This window comes from Carlito syrichta, unplaced genomic scaffold (genome assembly GCF_000164805.1).
Source record: "Carlito syrichta isolate Samal-C Ts95f unplaced genomic scaffold, Tarsius_syrichta-2.0.1 Scaffold303342, whole genome shotgun sequence".
Lineage (NCBI taxonomy): Eukaryota > Metazoa > Chordata > Mammalia > Primates > Tarsiidae > Carlito > Carlito syrichta.
In genome coordinates this window covers 193,944-208,157 of record NW_007247438.1, presented here as the reverse complement: position 1 = coordinate 208,157, position 14,214 = coordinate 193,944, and the positions used below count along the sequence as shown (strand labels likewise).

Genomic DNA, 14,214 nt, shown 5'->3' with positions numbered 1-14,214 from the left:
GGCTGATTTTTTGATTTATTGTAGAGCTGAGGTCTCGCCAAGTTGCCCAGGCGGGTCTCGAACCCACAGGCTTAGGCAATTCACTCACCTCGGTCTCCCAAAGCGCGGGATTACAGGCTGAGCCACCCAGCCCAGCCTAAAAATTTTTTTTAACAGCTTATAAACTGGCAAACATCCCCTCCTAAAATTGGGAGGAGTCTGAGTCTCAGTGACTTGCTCAAGAGAAAAGGAAGGGTGTGCACATTTTTTCTTCTCTTCTGTTTCATGATTTTTTTTTTTTTTTTGAGTTGGTGTCTCACTCCATCATCCAGACTGGAGTGCAGTGGCCGCTTCCGACCACTGCAGCTTTGACCTACTGGGGTCCAGCGATCCTTCCGCCTCAGCCTTCCAAGTAGCTGGAACTAAAGGCGCGTGCTACCACGCCCGGCTAATTTTTTTGATTTTATTGTAGAGATGAGGTCTTGCCAAGTTGCCCAGGCGGGTCTCGAACCCGTGGGCTCAGGCAATCCACTAGCCTCAGCCTCCCAAAGCGCTGGGATTACAGGCTGAGCCACTGAGTCTGGCTCTGTTTCATGATTCTTAAAAGTCAGAAGCAGTTGTTCTAAATGATCATTCTATCCCTACATTCATTTTATCTTTCCATTTTTATCTCAATATTTTATCACTGTAGCCATTTCCTAGCCCATGTGTTAGTATCAGCCAAACACAGAGGATGGCCGGATCCCGGCGAGCCATCCGTTCACCCAAGTCCTCACTGCACCGCGGCCTGTCTGCTGGGCGTCCACCCCGGTCCAGCTGCTGTTCCAGGCAAGCCGCACTTTCCCCAGCAAGTTGTGCCGTTCTCAGCCTCCCGTCTCTCACCGCCCTCCTGACCTTCCTTTCCCTACCCTGGGTTCAGGCAGGGCCCCGGAGATAGCAGGCAGCAAGTCTACTCAAGACCGTCGGCCCACGTCATTCTGCTTCCATTGAGTCTCCGCTCTTCCTTCCTCTTGCTAGAGTTTCGCCTGTGAGCCCAGGGCCCCTTGAGAACAGATAGAAACCCGCTGAGAAGAATATCCAGTGTGCCACTGGAGGGTTAAAGCTTGAAGCCTGGGGTCAGTTTTGGCTCAGGCCAGTTTGTCTTTCCAGGGAGAGCAAAGTCTCCAGCTCTCTAATGAGCTGGAAATCACTTTCCCTTGAGGGTGAAGTGAGCCGTTAAACTCTCATTATCATTTTTATGAAGTAGGAAACATTTGCCAGACTTGTAAGAGGGATGGTTCCAGCAACAGAGGACTCTGCACTTAAATGGTCTCATGTCCATAAACGAGGGAGACTTACGATAAAGCATTTTCCTGAAACAACCATTCAAGGCTCTTGGAATCAAAAGTCGTCACGATGCACATGTGGGCAAAACAGCTGCCTGTCCTAGGGATCTTTGGGGACAGTCCAAGTCTTCTCCTGGGTTATGGTAACAGCATTAAAATATGAATGGAGTCTCGGCTATCCTTAGAAACTTCTAGTCCCGAGGACACACGTTACACAATTACAGTCCTCATGAAAGGCTTGAACACCATAAATGTGTGTAGAAACGATAATACCTTCTTTCGGGCTTTATGTGGTTTTGACTCTGAAATGACGGTGGGGGTGCAGAATCCCCTATTCCTAAATGCATATTCTTTTTTTTTTTTGAGTTGGAGTCTCACTCTGTCGCCCAGACTGGAGTGCAGTGGCCGCTCCCGGCCACCGCAGCCTCGACCTGCTGGGCTCCGGCGATCCTTCCGCCTCAGCCTTCCGAGTAGCTGGAATTACAGGTGCGCGCTACCACGCCCGGCTAATTTTTGATTTATTGTAGAGATGAGGTCTCGCCAAGTGGCCCAGGCGGGTCTCGAACCCGCGGGCTCAGGCCATCCACTCACCTCAGCTTCCCAAAGGCGCGGGATTACAGGCTGAGCCAACGAGCCCGGCTCCTAAATGCGTATTTAAAGCAACGTTTCAGAAACACTGTTCAACATTGACCCTCAACGTGTTCCAAACGTATTTCTGGGAAATGCTACATACCATTTTGTTTTTTTCCTAAGTAAATGTTTCTGATCCTCTTAAAGGTTCCAGTACGACATGCAGTGAATCCGGTGAGCACACGTCCACAGATGCACGGGATAATCCTGACTTATGCCCACCCCAGCACAACTGTCACTGGTACTGCTTTCTCTCACACAACTACCCCAGTGTGGACAATACGTTAGGTGGTCACCTGCCCATTTTAACTTGACACGGTTTAACCCGGCATTTTGCAGTCTTCCTTTTCCGTGGAAGCTGTCTGTCCTGCGAGGTTTGTCAACCCCGCAGGGAAATGCTATTTTGCAGCTTTCCTAATTAACACGGAAGATAATGTCTGACATTTGTTTAATTTTACAAGAACTTACTCTTGTCCCTATTTTTTCGGCAGCAACCATAAAGATCACTCACAGGAAGCAGACGGGATAGGAGACAATGAGGCCACAGCGCGGCCCAGTGGGGAGGGACGTCGTGTGCAGCCTGCCTTTTCAGGAGAGGAAGGATGCTCTAAGTTGCAGCTGTGGAGGGGGAGGGGTGGAGCCCAGCCCTCCAAGGTTTCCAGCTCAGCCACACTCTCTGTGCGCTGGTGGTCCCAGTGGCAACCTGTAGCCACCGGTCTCGGCATCCCTCACCCTCACCGCCCAAAGTTATCTCCTCCCACCACCTGCCACCAGGAGCTCCCTCTGAGCTATCACTGATCAATGTGAACTGCTCGGTACAGAAAGTCTCTACATACAAACCTTCGAGTTATGAACTTGCACGATGCACACCTGCTCTTTGTAAGATGCACTATTTCTGTCCACCAGGTAGCAGGATAGCCTGTCAAATACATGCAGTACTATATATATAGCCAATTGTGTTAGTTGGGTACCTAGGCTAACTTTGCTGGACTTAAATTGGGCTTTCAAACGCAATCTTGGAGTGGAACTCATTCATACTTTGGGGACTTCCTGTAGCCGGCGGTGGCCTGGCACTCAAGAAGCCGTGTGGTTGCCCAGCCTCCATTCGGGTCTCACCGAGCCTTGGCTGGTTGGAAGAAGAAACCTTCCATGTCGGAGCACTCCGCCGCTCTGGGGAGGACGTTTCCATCTATGGCAGCAGATATCGAGGAAGTGTGGCTGGCCTGAGAGGCTGGCAGCAGCCGGGTAGCCTCCTTGTAGACAGGAACCATGACCTGGTGTGTTGGTGGCCATGCCATTTCTTCCTGTGTGTCTCTCCCTCTGGGATCCAAGAGGGAGAGCTTGGCCTTCCTTCATGGCCATTGTCACGAGAACTTACTGGGAGACCATTCAAACCCAGATATATCAAAAACACATGAATGCCCTTCAAACTCTTCAAATATTTTAGGTGCTTCCACCTCGTTCACATTTATGCCAGAATAAATCATCACACCAGGGTAATCCCTTTGGGTCCCCTCCCACTGTGGAAGCTTTTCTGTCCTCCCAAGAAATCCTGCTTTCTTAAGAAAAAAAAAAAAAAAAAATCATCACCCCATTGAAGCAAAAACCGCCCATCACATGGAAATAGAGAAATGATTCCTGCCAATAAGAAAATGGATTGCCATCTCAAATAATCTGTTTATAACTAACAAGTGACCCAGTATTTACTGGAAACCATCTTCTGGAGAATATTTACGTTCTAAAGGAATTTTCAACATTGCCCAAGCCCATTGTTCAATATTTATATCCATTAGCTTTCCTTGTAACAACAGCTAACACTTATACAAAGTTTCATGCACCCAGGCACCGTTCTAAACACTTTCCATGTGTCTACTCATTTAATGCTAACAACATTCTGAGATAGATACAAGTATTACTGCCCCCATTTACAGATGAGGAAGCTGAGAGGTGGAGAAATGTACTAACCTGCCCCTGATTACCTGGCCCATAGGTGGCAGTTGTCTTGTCCCCACCGACTGCCTTTATTCTGTAGTGTAGTTTTATAGTATAGCTTTTGAGAGAAGTACTATTCTTTGCTTGTGTTCCTGTTTCTGACAGCTCATGCCCTTGTTTGAATATTGCAAGCAATCAGGAATGGCTATGATAAATATTTCACTCAATAGAAACCATGTTTCAGAGGAATGAAAGACCAGTATTCCATGAAGTGCCTTGGACATAGTAAATGTTCAATAAGTAAGTGTTGATTCTTTCTGCTAAAGTATGTGAAGGCTATGCCAGCACTTCCTAAAAATAGTAACCTGCATTATTTCCTATTCTTTAGTCTGATTGAATTATCAAAAATTAAACAGCATACTTCCCAAATATAATGGCTTAACTGCCGGTTGGATATATGGATACCAAAAATTTATCCTGGGCAGCTTTTTTTAACTGTTAATTTTCCTTTATAGAAGTTAAGACATTTTACTGACTTGAAGTGTCCCCTCCAAATCTGTGTCTATCCAGACACTCAGGATGGGACCTTATTTGGCAATAGGGTCTTTGCAGATGTAATCAGTTAAGACGATGTCGTCCTGGATTCGACTGGGCACTACATCCAGTGCCTGGTGTCCTAAGAAGACTCTGCACCAACATGGAGACACAGAGATGCACAGGGAGAGCCCGTGATGGCCGAGGCAGACGCCAACCCGACCCGGAAAGCCAAGGAGCACCAGGTGTTGCCAGTGACCACGGGAAGCCAGGAGGGAGGCGAGGGCCAGACCCTTCCTGAGCCCTCCAGTAGGAATCAGCCCTGCTGACGCCATGACTGCAGACTTTGCACCTCCAGAACTGTGAGGTAATAAACGAGTACTGCTCTAAGCCACCAAGTTTGTGACACGTTATCATGACAGCCCCAGAAAACCCATGGGGACACAGATGCCAAACTCAATATTTGCTCATGGTTAGAACTTTGCAAATACATCAGTTGTCTAGACATTAGCAAGAAAACGTATCTTGTAAAATTTCTTTTTTTTTTCTTTCTTTGAGTTAGGGTCGCACTCTGTTGCCCAGGCTAGAATGCAATGACACGATCACAGCTCACTACAGCCTCAACCTCAGGTGATCCTCTCACCTAAGCCTCCAAAGTAGCTGGGACTTCAGGCACGTACCACCATGTTTAGTTTGTTTTGATTTTTGTAGAGACAAGTTCTTGCTATGTTGCCCAGGCTGGTCTCAAACTCCTGGGCTCAAGCAATTCTCCTGCCTTGGCCTCCCAAAGTCCTGGGATTACAGGCATGGGTTACCACATCCCATAAATATCATTTTATTTTATTTTATTTTGAGTTGGAGTCTCACTCTGTCACCCAGGCTGGAGTGCAGTGGCACACTCATGGCCACCCCAGTGTTGACCTGCAGGGCTCCAGTGATCTTTCTGCCTCAGCCTTCCAAGCAGCTGGAACTACAGACACACACTACCATGCCTGGCTAATTTTTGACTTTTTATAGAGACGAGGTCTCATCAAGTTGCCTAGGCTGGTCTCGAACCCGTGGGCTCAGGTAATTCACTCGCCTGGGCTTCCAAAAGCCACTGAGCCTGGCCTATTTCTATATTAAACACACCGTTTTAAACATACACAGCCTCAATTTGTCTAAAATGATTACTTTTCAAAGCAGTCTTTAACTCTCCTATGCTTTTGAATAAGCTGAATCTCTGCCAGTTTAATTGTTGGTTGGTGTACAGCGATAGAAAACTAGAACTATATTTTCTCCATTAACATTAATAACGGATCATTTGATTACCACATGGCAGACTATGCTTTAAGCTTCTCATATTGTGCAATTAGTTTCACAGAGCTTTTGGGGAAGGTCACATCAGACCTTTTTAAGACAGATAACCTTCCTGGTCTTCTTGGTTATTCATAAAGATAATACAGTAGCTTTGGAAATGCAACATATGCCGAGAAGGAAGAGAGAGCCGCTGGTGGTTAAAAAGGTTTATTAAAGAAAAGAAAAGAAGGCGGGGGCAGGGTTGGGGGGGAGGTGTCTGGCTCTAGAGAGAGAAACCAGTAGCCTTTGTTCTCTTGCAGACCACTTGTGAAACCCCAGTCTTGGCTCGTTGGGTGTTGAGAAGTAATTTTAGGGAGTTTGGAATTGGGAGCCAAGAAGTGGTTTTGGGAGTTTGAGCTGTGGTCGTTTGGCCTTCACATGTGGATGTCAGTACTGTGGAAGGCCGCCCTCACGGGCTTGGAGTGCCGACGTCCGCACTAAACCAGTCACACTTGTCTTTGCAACGCAGCCTTAGGAAAGCAAACACTGACAGTCAGTGCCGGGCTGTTATCCGTCATATCGCTTTGGGATGTGGGCTGGAGAAAGCAGGTGTTGGCAGTGAGGCAATTAGTAACAGGGCGCTGTTAGAGCACAGAATTAGCTTCTGAGCCGTTGCCACTTTGTGCTCCCTTTGTGAGATTTCTATGGCGAGTTGTTTTAACTACGACCTCCTCTCCCATCCTCCTACAAACCCTATCAGGAAACACTTTCTTTTTTTTTTTTGAGTTGGAGTCTCACTCTGTCGCCCAGACTGGAGTGCAGCGGCCACTCCCGGCCACCGCAGCCTTGTCTGCTGGGCTCCGGCGCTCCTTCCACCTCAGCCTTCTGAGTAGCCGGAATTACAGGCGTGCACTACCACGCCCGGCTGATTTTTTTATTTTTATTGTAGAGATGAGGTCTCGCTGGCCAGGCGGGTCTCGAACCCGCGGGCTCAGGCAATCCACTCACCTCAGCCTCCCAAAGGCGCGGGATTACACGCTGAGCCACCAAGCCCGGCTGGAAACACTTTCAAGAGATCCATTTAATTCATTCATTAAGCAAATGTGACATTACTGAATAATACATTTGGCAATTATTTTATTAAGTGGACGCAAAAATGACAAAAGTCAGTTCTCATTATATGAAGCCAGTTTGTAATTATACAAAGACAGTTTAATATTTACTTTATTTGCTCACACAGCCTCTCCTTTTTTACCCTAGAAATATTCAGTTTTGAGCAAAAAGGACAAAAAAAATCACACATCTATATTTTGCTTTTGATGCCACTTGGCAGCTGCATTAAATTCTGAAAATAAGCCGGGCTCAGTGGCTCAGCCTGTAATCCCGCGCCTTTGGGAGGCTGAGGTGAGTGGATTGCCTGAGCCTGCGGGTTTGAGACCCGCCTGGGCAGTGAGACCTCATCTGTACAATAAATCAAAAAATCAGCCGGGCGTGGTAGCGCGCGCCTGTAATTCTGGCTACTCGGAAGGTTGAGGCAGAAGGATCGCTGGAGCCCAGCAGGCCGAGGCTGCGGTGGCCGGGAGCGGCCACTGCACTCCAGTCTGGGCGACAGAGTGAGACTCCAACTCAAAAAATAAATTAATTAATTAAAAAAAAAGAAATTCTGAAAATATAACTCAAATATACTAAAAAATGACAATGAAACTAAAGCTGCACATTTTTTGTTGTTGTTTAATTTGGCAATTTCCTGGCTTTCCATGAAAGACCATGTAAGAGACAAAGCACACAACAGGTAGAAACACATGATTTTTCAACTGGTACAAAAGTCATGTTTACTTTTGGAATTTTTGAGTCACTGGGAAAGCTTGCTCACAGTTGGAATCACCCACAGAATCACACACTGAACTGTGTCCTGGGACTCACATAGAGAAACAGAGAGGAGGGTGAGATGCAGGTGTTGACTGGCTCTCATCCTAGCCATCAAAATATAAATGATGGCTCGTCCATTTTTCATATGTAAAGGGAAGGAATTGTTGCAGGAAAACAGAGAGACCGTTACACTGAGGCTGTCTTAGGAAGTAGTGGTTTATTAGCACCAGCACGACTTGGGGGCTAATGCTCCAAGGCTGAGCAACCTGGAGAAAGAGAAGGGTTTTATCTGTTAGTTTAGGTAAGGGAGGGGGTTGGGTTGTACCGCTATACATCTTCCTTTGAAATTTACAAGGTGGTATTTAGAAAAACCAGATTTGCAAAGAACATTGTCTCCAGGGTACACATGACAAGCAGGGGTTGTAAACCGATAGCTTCACAAAGAGAGGATGTGGGGGTAAGGTTGTGAATGGATTACTATTTTGCTTTTCCAGGAAAGCGATCTTTGGCTATTTGGTTTTCTCAAGCCCCATGTCTAGCAGGTCTGGAACTTGCCCGTTGATTTTTAAAAGGAATGATTTTAATTGTTTTCAGTCCCTCTCTGCCACAGTATGATTATCATTTTTTTTCTTTTTTGAGTCGGAGTCTCACTCCATTGCCCAGGCTGGAGCACAGTGGCACGCTCATGGCCACCGCAGCCTAGACCTGCTGGGCTCAGGTGATCCTTCCACCTCAGCCTTCCAAGTAGCCAGAACCATAGGTATGTGCTACCCCACCCGGCTATTTTTTGTTTTTTTTATTGTAGAGATGAGGTCTTGCCAAGTTGTCCGGGCTGGTCTCGAACCCACGGACTCAGGCAATCTACTTGCCTTGGCTTCCCAAGGTGCTGGGATGACAGGCTGAGCAGAAAAAAAGGTAGTTGGAGAAAAACAGTGTAATAATCACATGATTTCTCTTTAAGTTTTGGGCTGGGAACATGTTGAAATAAATGTAGTACCTCCTAATTCATCAGCTCCACCTACAGATGAGGTCATGTGCTTGTTACCGGGGTTTCTGCTGACGTCTAATTGGCACTGTTATACCATGCAGTGTGTGCGACTAACTTCCACGGCCATCTTCACTGGCTACTGAGAGTTCTGCCTGAAGTGAAAACATTCTCTCACCATAGATAGTATATAAAAATTAGTAGCGATATCAAGCCATGGAATATTTGCTTTTTTACGCTATCTAAAAACAGAAAGTTGAGCCGCATTTGGAGAAAAGAGCTTGTTTCCTTAACTCTTCATTAAGTGGATATGGATTATTTCTCGCTCTTTCAAGTTTTACATGGAATGAACTTAATCAGACCATTTGGAAACATCCTCTAAGTCAGCCTAGATGCATGAAGAAGAATGCGGGTAAACCACCAGAAGCTTATTTATTGGAACCGCAAAAACAAAACAGACCAGAAAGTACATTAAGATTCCTTCCACAAGTCAGTCCCTGGCTGGGGGTAGACTGTGTCTTATTGTTAGTCTTATGAAAGCACATTTTTCAAAACTAAATATGCTCAGGAAACCATGGGATACTGGCCGGGTTCTGCACACCGAGTCTTGGCTTTTCCAGCCCCATAGAGCTCAGACAGTGGATGGGAGAGCAGGGGGACAGGAGTCAAGCGAGCGCCCATCCACAGGAGCACACATCCACCCGAGGGGCGCACAGACCCCTGGAAACAGGCAGTCACCACCTGCACAAGCATCGTATTTGTTAATCCAGCCGCTCTGTCCGCAAACCCAGGGACACTTACAGAGTGGGGATGGAGGAGCGAAAAGCTGAGGAAAGACTGGGAATCCCAGTCTCCATCCCACCACATGCTTCCTGCAGCTCTGAGAACGGGGAAGCCAGGTGCCAGGAAGAGGGAGGGTAGAGGAGGCTCCTGGACGCTGCTCACACCCGCACCAAGACGGCTGGGAAGCCATTGAAGAAATCGACATCAGTGATCTGTGGGGATGAAAGGACCGTCGTCTCTCAGCTTCACTGCACAACATTTTTATGCCTTTGCTCATAGCTAAAGGCAAGCCTTGGGCACACGGTCTGCAGCCCTTTGTCTTGATGCCTCTGCCTCTGGGTAGCCAGAGTCCTCTGGCCTTTTCCCCGGCAGCCCCCAGCCCCAAGTCACCAGAGTTCAGTGGCATGCATTGCGGCCACTTGAGATTCGGTGGAGATGGACCTCCCACGACATTCAGACAGAACCCGGTGCCAACCCAGTCATTCCCGACTGAGGACTTCAAGTCTTGGTGTTCAGTTAAGAACATTTCAAATATCAGTAAGCTGGTCAGCAAAACAAAATGAAACAGAGAAACCCCCAAGCAAACAAAAGCAGAGAACCGGGGAGCAACCGCTGTGTCAATGAAGTCGATAACAACCCTGGGAGGTGTCGCACTGGGAAGGCTGTGAGGGGACCAGGAAGGGGCTCCCGGGACATCCAGACAGAGGAGCTCCGGCCCTGGCCCTGGCCAGACAAACTGGTGTCAGGCCAGCGTGAAAACTTTCATGGGTGCGCCCATGAAACACAAAGGCACCTTCGAAGTGAGAAGCCAGCATTGGCTTGCGTGGGCTCCTGCCTTGTCTCCAAGTAGAGCAAGCCTGCTATCTTCAGGCTAAATGCTGGCATTTCTTTCTTTCCTATGTGTAAGATATAGCTGATTTTTCCCCCGATCCCTTTTCTTAATTAAACAAGCACAGTAAGTCTCCTACATACAAGCAAGGTCCTTTCCAAGCGCACGTTCGTTAAGTCCAATTTTTTTGGCAGGTCCAACAAAGCTTAGGTACCCAACTAACACAATCAGCTATAGACTACTGGACTGTAATAGGTTTATAGTAGTTTTCATGCAAATAATACATTAAAAATGAACAAAGAATAAAGAAAACATTTAAAATCTTACCGTACAGGACCTTGAAAAGGACGCCAAACACATGAATTAACATGGGACTGGACATGCGATTGCACATTTTGCATCTTTACAAATTTGCAACTTGAAGCTTTGTATGTAGGCAAATTATTGTATTGTTCTCTTGAGGCAACTGCTGAGAGCTGGCCTCTCTGCCAACTTTTGTAACCAAAAAGTCTTTGTGGGGCTTTAAACCCACTGAACTATCCAGATGTAGCCACACACTCACGCGATTTCCTCTAGGCCTCTGATCTTGGCTTGGATGGACACTTGTCTAAACAGCAGTTGTCTGTGAAATGGGACTGCTGTCCACCGGTGAAGAAGTGGAGGGTTGAGGCCCATCATCCAACATTCCCGCCCCGACCTGTGCCCAGAGTAGCAGAAACGAGAGGTGGAAGGTGGTAGCCATGGTTTTATTCCTTGGTATTCACCTATCCTTTGTGCAATTATGTTTGTTATGTGAGGCATATTTTTTCATGTCTCTAAAGTTTTATGAAGTGCCTGCATAAATAGTCCGAGTAAACTGCTCAGTGTGTGAGGTCCAGATCTGCCACGGGCACTTAGAGGGAGTGAACGGGCAGGGCTGCTGGACTGTGTGTCCAGGCCAACTTTTCCCTTAGCTAGGACAGTCATCTTACTTTCCCTAGTACACTGTTAATTTTCCATAGGCCAAGTCCACCAAAGTGCAGGTATCCTGCTTAGGGTAAAGCTGTGGATGGGACCGACCCTCCTGGGACCTGTCTGGATTTTGATCCAATCCCCTTTGGCCAGAACCACTGCTCCCTTCATTCTTCTGCCTCCGGCCGGTGTCCAAATCACAAAAGGTGAAAGAGTGTATACTGCTTTTGAGACCTTTAAATATCCCATATGTTGAAAACTCTGATGAGGCCTAGGCCCTACAAGACGTGATTCCAAGGAAAAAGACGAGAAGTCCAGATTTAGTCTCTGGCCTCCAACCTAAGAACCGGTTCAGGATTCTGTGTTCAGCCTCTGTCTCTCTCTCAGTGAGTCGCAACTTACATGTAAAAGGACAAAGAGAGACCTAGGAGTTGAGTCAGCCGAATGATTCACTGATCCCACCACAGCCTAAAGGATGCCGCGATGATCCCACTTCCCAAGCGAGCAAACAGAAGCATGGGAAAACTGAGAAGCTTGTCTAGGTTCAGAAAGTTGGCAAATGGGGTCGTCATGTGTCAGATTCCTTCCCATCTCCTTGCCCCGTGGCAGGAAGGAGAGACAAGGTCCAGTTCTAGTGTTGCAGTAGAGTGAGTGTGTTGCGATGCCCTGGTCAACACCCCCTTGACAGGAAATAGGGAAGGCCTGAGCATGGGCCCTGGAAACTTTTATTTTATTGAGAGACCATGTGCACACACACACATGCACGCTGGTCATGATGTATTTGTTTCTTCCTGTGGTCTTAGAGATGAAGCTAAGCCACCAAGCTGCACTCCATTCAGGATTCTTTGTTCTATAAAAGCCAATTTGTAGGCTTGAGAAACATTGTTTTAAGGCAGGGCACGGCGATTGTATTCTCAGTTTCTTCTCCCAGAACGGAGATTAATAAAACTATCGATTCATGCCATGCTCCACTGCAATGTTCTGAAATTCCCCAGGGTGACTCTGGAGAAGGTGGCTCTATCTCGTTTCTATGGTGTTTGTAATTTAAAAAAAAAAATTCTGCGGCATCGACCATGCAGCGTGCTTCTAGACCAAGGGCATGGGGCTGTGGAAGGTGGGGAGGGTGGTTAACCCCAGAAGTGAATGCTGGCGATGCCCTAATTATGAACACACGCCCAGATATGACTGATCAGCCCTTGCAGGACCTATTCCAGTGCCTCCACCCTGGCTCTACACAGGACCATCTGAGAGCTTCCAAAAAGCATTTCTCAGTTACGCTATCTTATTTTTAAGATCGCATAAAATAAGGTCAAACTTTTATTTTCTTTTGTTGTACAGGCCAGTGAGTTTTATTTTTTTTAGAGACGGGGTGTTGCTCTGTTGCCCAGGCTGGAAGGCAATGGCGTGATCACAGCTCACAGCTGCCTCTAACTCCTGGGCTCAAGTGATCCTCCCCCCTCAGTCTCTCACGTAGCTGGGACTATATGTGTGCACCACCATATCCGGCCAATTTTCTTATTTTATTTTATTTTATTTTTTAGAGCGACAAGGTCTCACTTTATTGCCTGGGCTGCTCTTGAACTTTTGACCTCTAGCAATCCTTCTGCCTTAGCCTCCCCCAATGCTGGAATTACAGGTGTGCACCATTGCACCAACATCAGTGAATTTTAATGCATGTATAGATTTGTATAATCACCCTCACAATCCAAACATAATTTCACCACCCCGCAAAGCTCCCCTGTGCCTTCCACCCCTTCAGAGTCATAATTTTCCCACAACTGTTACCCCTGGCAATCATGATTTGTTGAGAAGCTTTTTAAAAATACCAATGCTGTAGGCTGAGGTGAGAGGATTGCCTGAGCTCAGGGGTTCGAGACCAGCCTCAGTCACATGGCGAGACTTTGTCTCTACAATAAATAAAAAATAATTAGCCGGCCATGGTGGTGTGTGCCTGTGTGGTACTGGCCGCAGGATATTGGGCTCTCTAGGGGAGAGGCAGACATTCATCTATCTGAAAGGTAGTGGAATTCTGTTTCTGTCGTGTTCTAGGCTTTGTCGGGAGCAAATCCATCGTGCTTTACGCGTGTCTAGACTGCCTTAACAGAGAGGGAACTATAAGTTCCCTGAGCCTTCTGAGAATTGCGGATATCTGTTTCCACTTGTCTGTAAATATTAGCTTTGCAGATTGGAACTGAGACTTGCTTTCATTGTCACTGGCCATCTGGTAGAGAAACGCTGGGGAGGAAATGTCATTCTCTCCAATTTCTAACTTACAAAGCAGCCGATCTCAATCTTAGCCACGCATTAAACTCTCCCGGGGAAATTCAAACTTCCTGATGCCTTGACTGCACCCAGAGCAATTAACTTGGAGTCTCTGGGAGTGGCACCCTGATGTCATTATTCTGAAAACTCCCCAGGTTTGTAGCCAAGGTGGAAAGGCTACTGATATCTGCCAAAACCCATCTAATAATTTTAAACAAATAAATTGGCTCAAATGCATTCAACTCATTAGCTGACTTCTGTCTTCCCTCCCTGACACATGGGCACCTGCCTCCCAGCAGAGCCCAGGTAGCTGCTTCGGAACCCCACACCACTGCAAGCTGTCTTCGCCACAGACGCCGCCCTTTCGAGCCATAAACATGATTCAGAAGATGCAGTCACTGTCTAGGGCATGTAACCAAGTACTCCCAAACCTAAAAGAATGAACACTGATCAACTCGTGGTTTGTGTGGGCTACGAGTCTGGGATGACTTGGCTCTGCTCGGCGTTTCTAGCGAGGCTGCATCATAGTGCGTCATCTGACGGCTTGACTGGGGCTGGAGTGTCTGCTCCAAGCTCGCTCACGGGGCTGCTGGCCAGAGGCCTCAATTCCTGGCCACATGGATGAAGGTCTTATTTCTCATGAGGCTGTCTGAACACATGGTCACTTCCCTTTAATTTTATTCATTTGAAGCTAGAAACTAAGTCTGGCCCTTACTCAAGGTTAAAGAACTGGGCTCCAACTCTGGAAGGGAAGACTATCAAGGATTTTTGTGAGCACATTTTTTTTTTTTTGAGTCGGAGTCTCACTCGGTCGCCCAGACTGGAGTGCATGGCCGCTCCCGGCCACCGCAGCCTCG

The 14,214-nt window shown here is 47.2% G+C and overlaps 1 protein-coding gene across 1 annotated transcript in view; it reads right to left on the bottom strand.

Moving 5' to 3' along the window:
- Nucleotides 1-6,147: 6,147 nt before the first annotated feature.
- GOLIM4 (golgi integral membrane protein 4) overlaps nt 6,148-14,214 on the bottom strand; it is a 44,332-nt gene continuing 36,265 nt past the window's right edge. The window contains exons 19-20 of the mRNA XM_021712545.1: nt 10,707-10,841; nt 6,148-6,208 (exon numbers count right to left, since the gene is read on the bottom strand). Of these exons, the coding sequence (XP_021568220.1) occupies nt 6,148-6,208; nt 10,707-10,841 (196 nt within the window). The remainder of the gene's footprint in view (nt 6,209-10,706; nt 10,842-14,214) is intronic.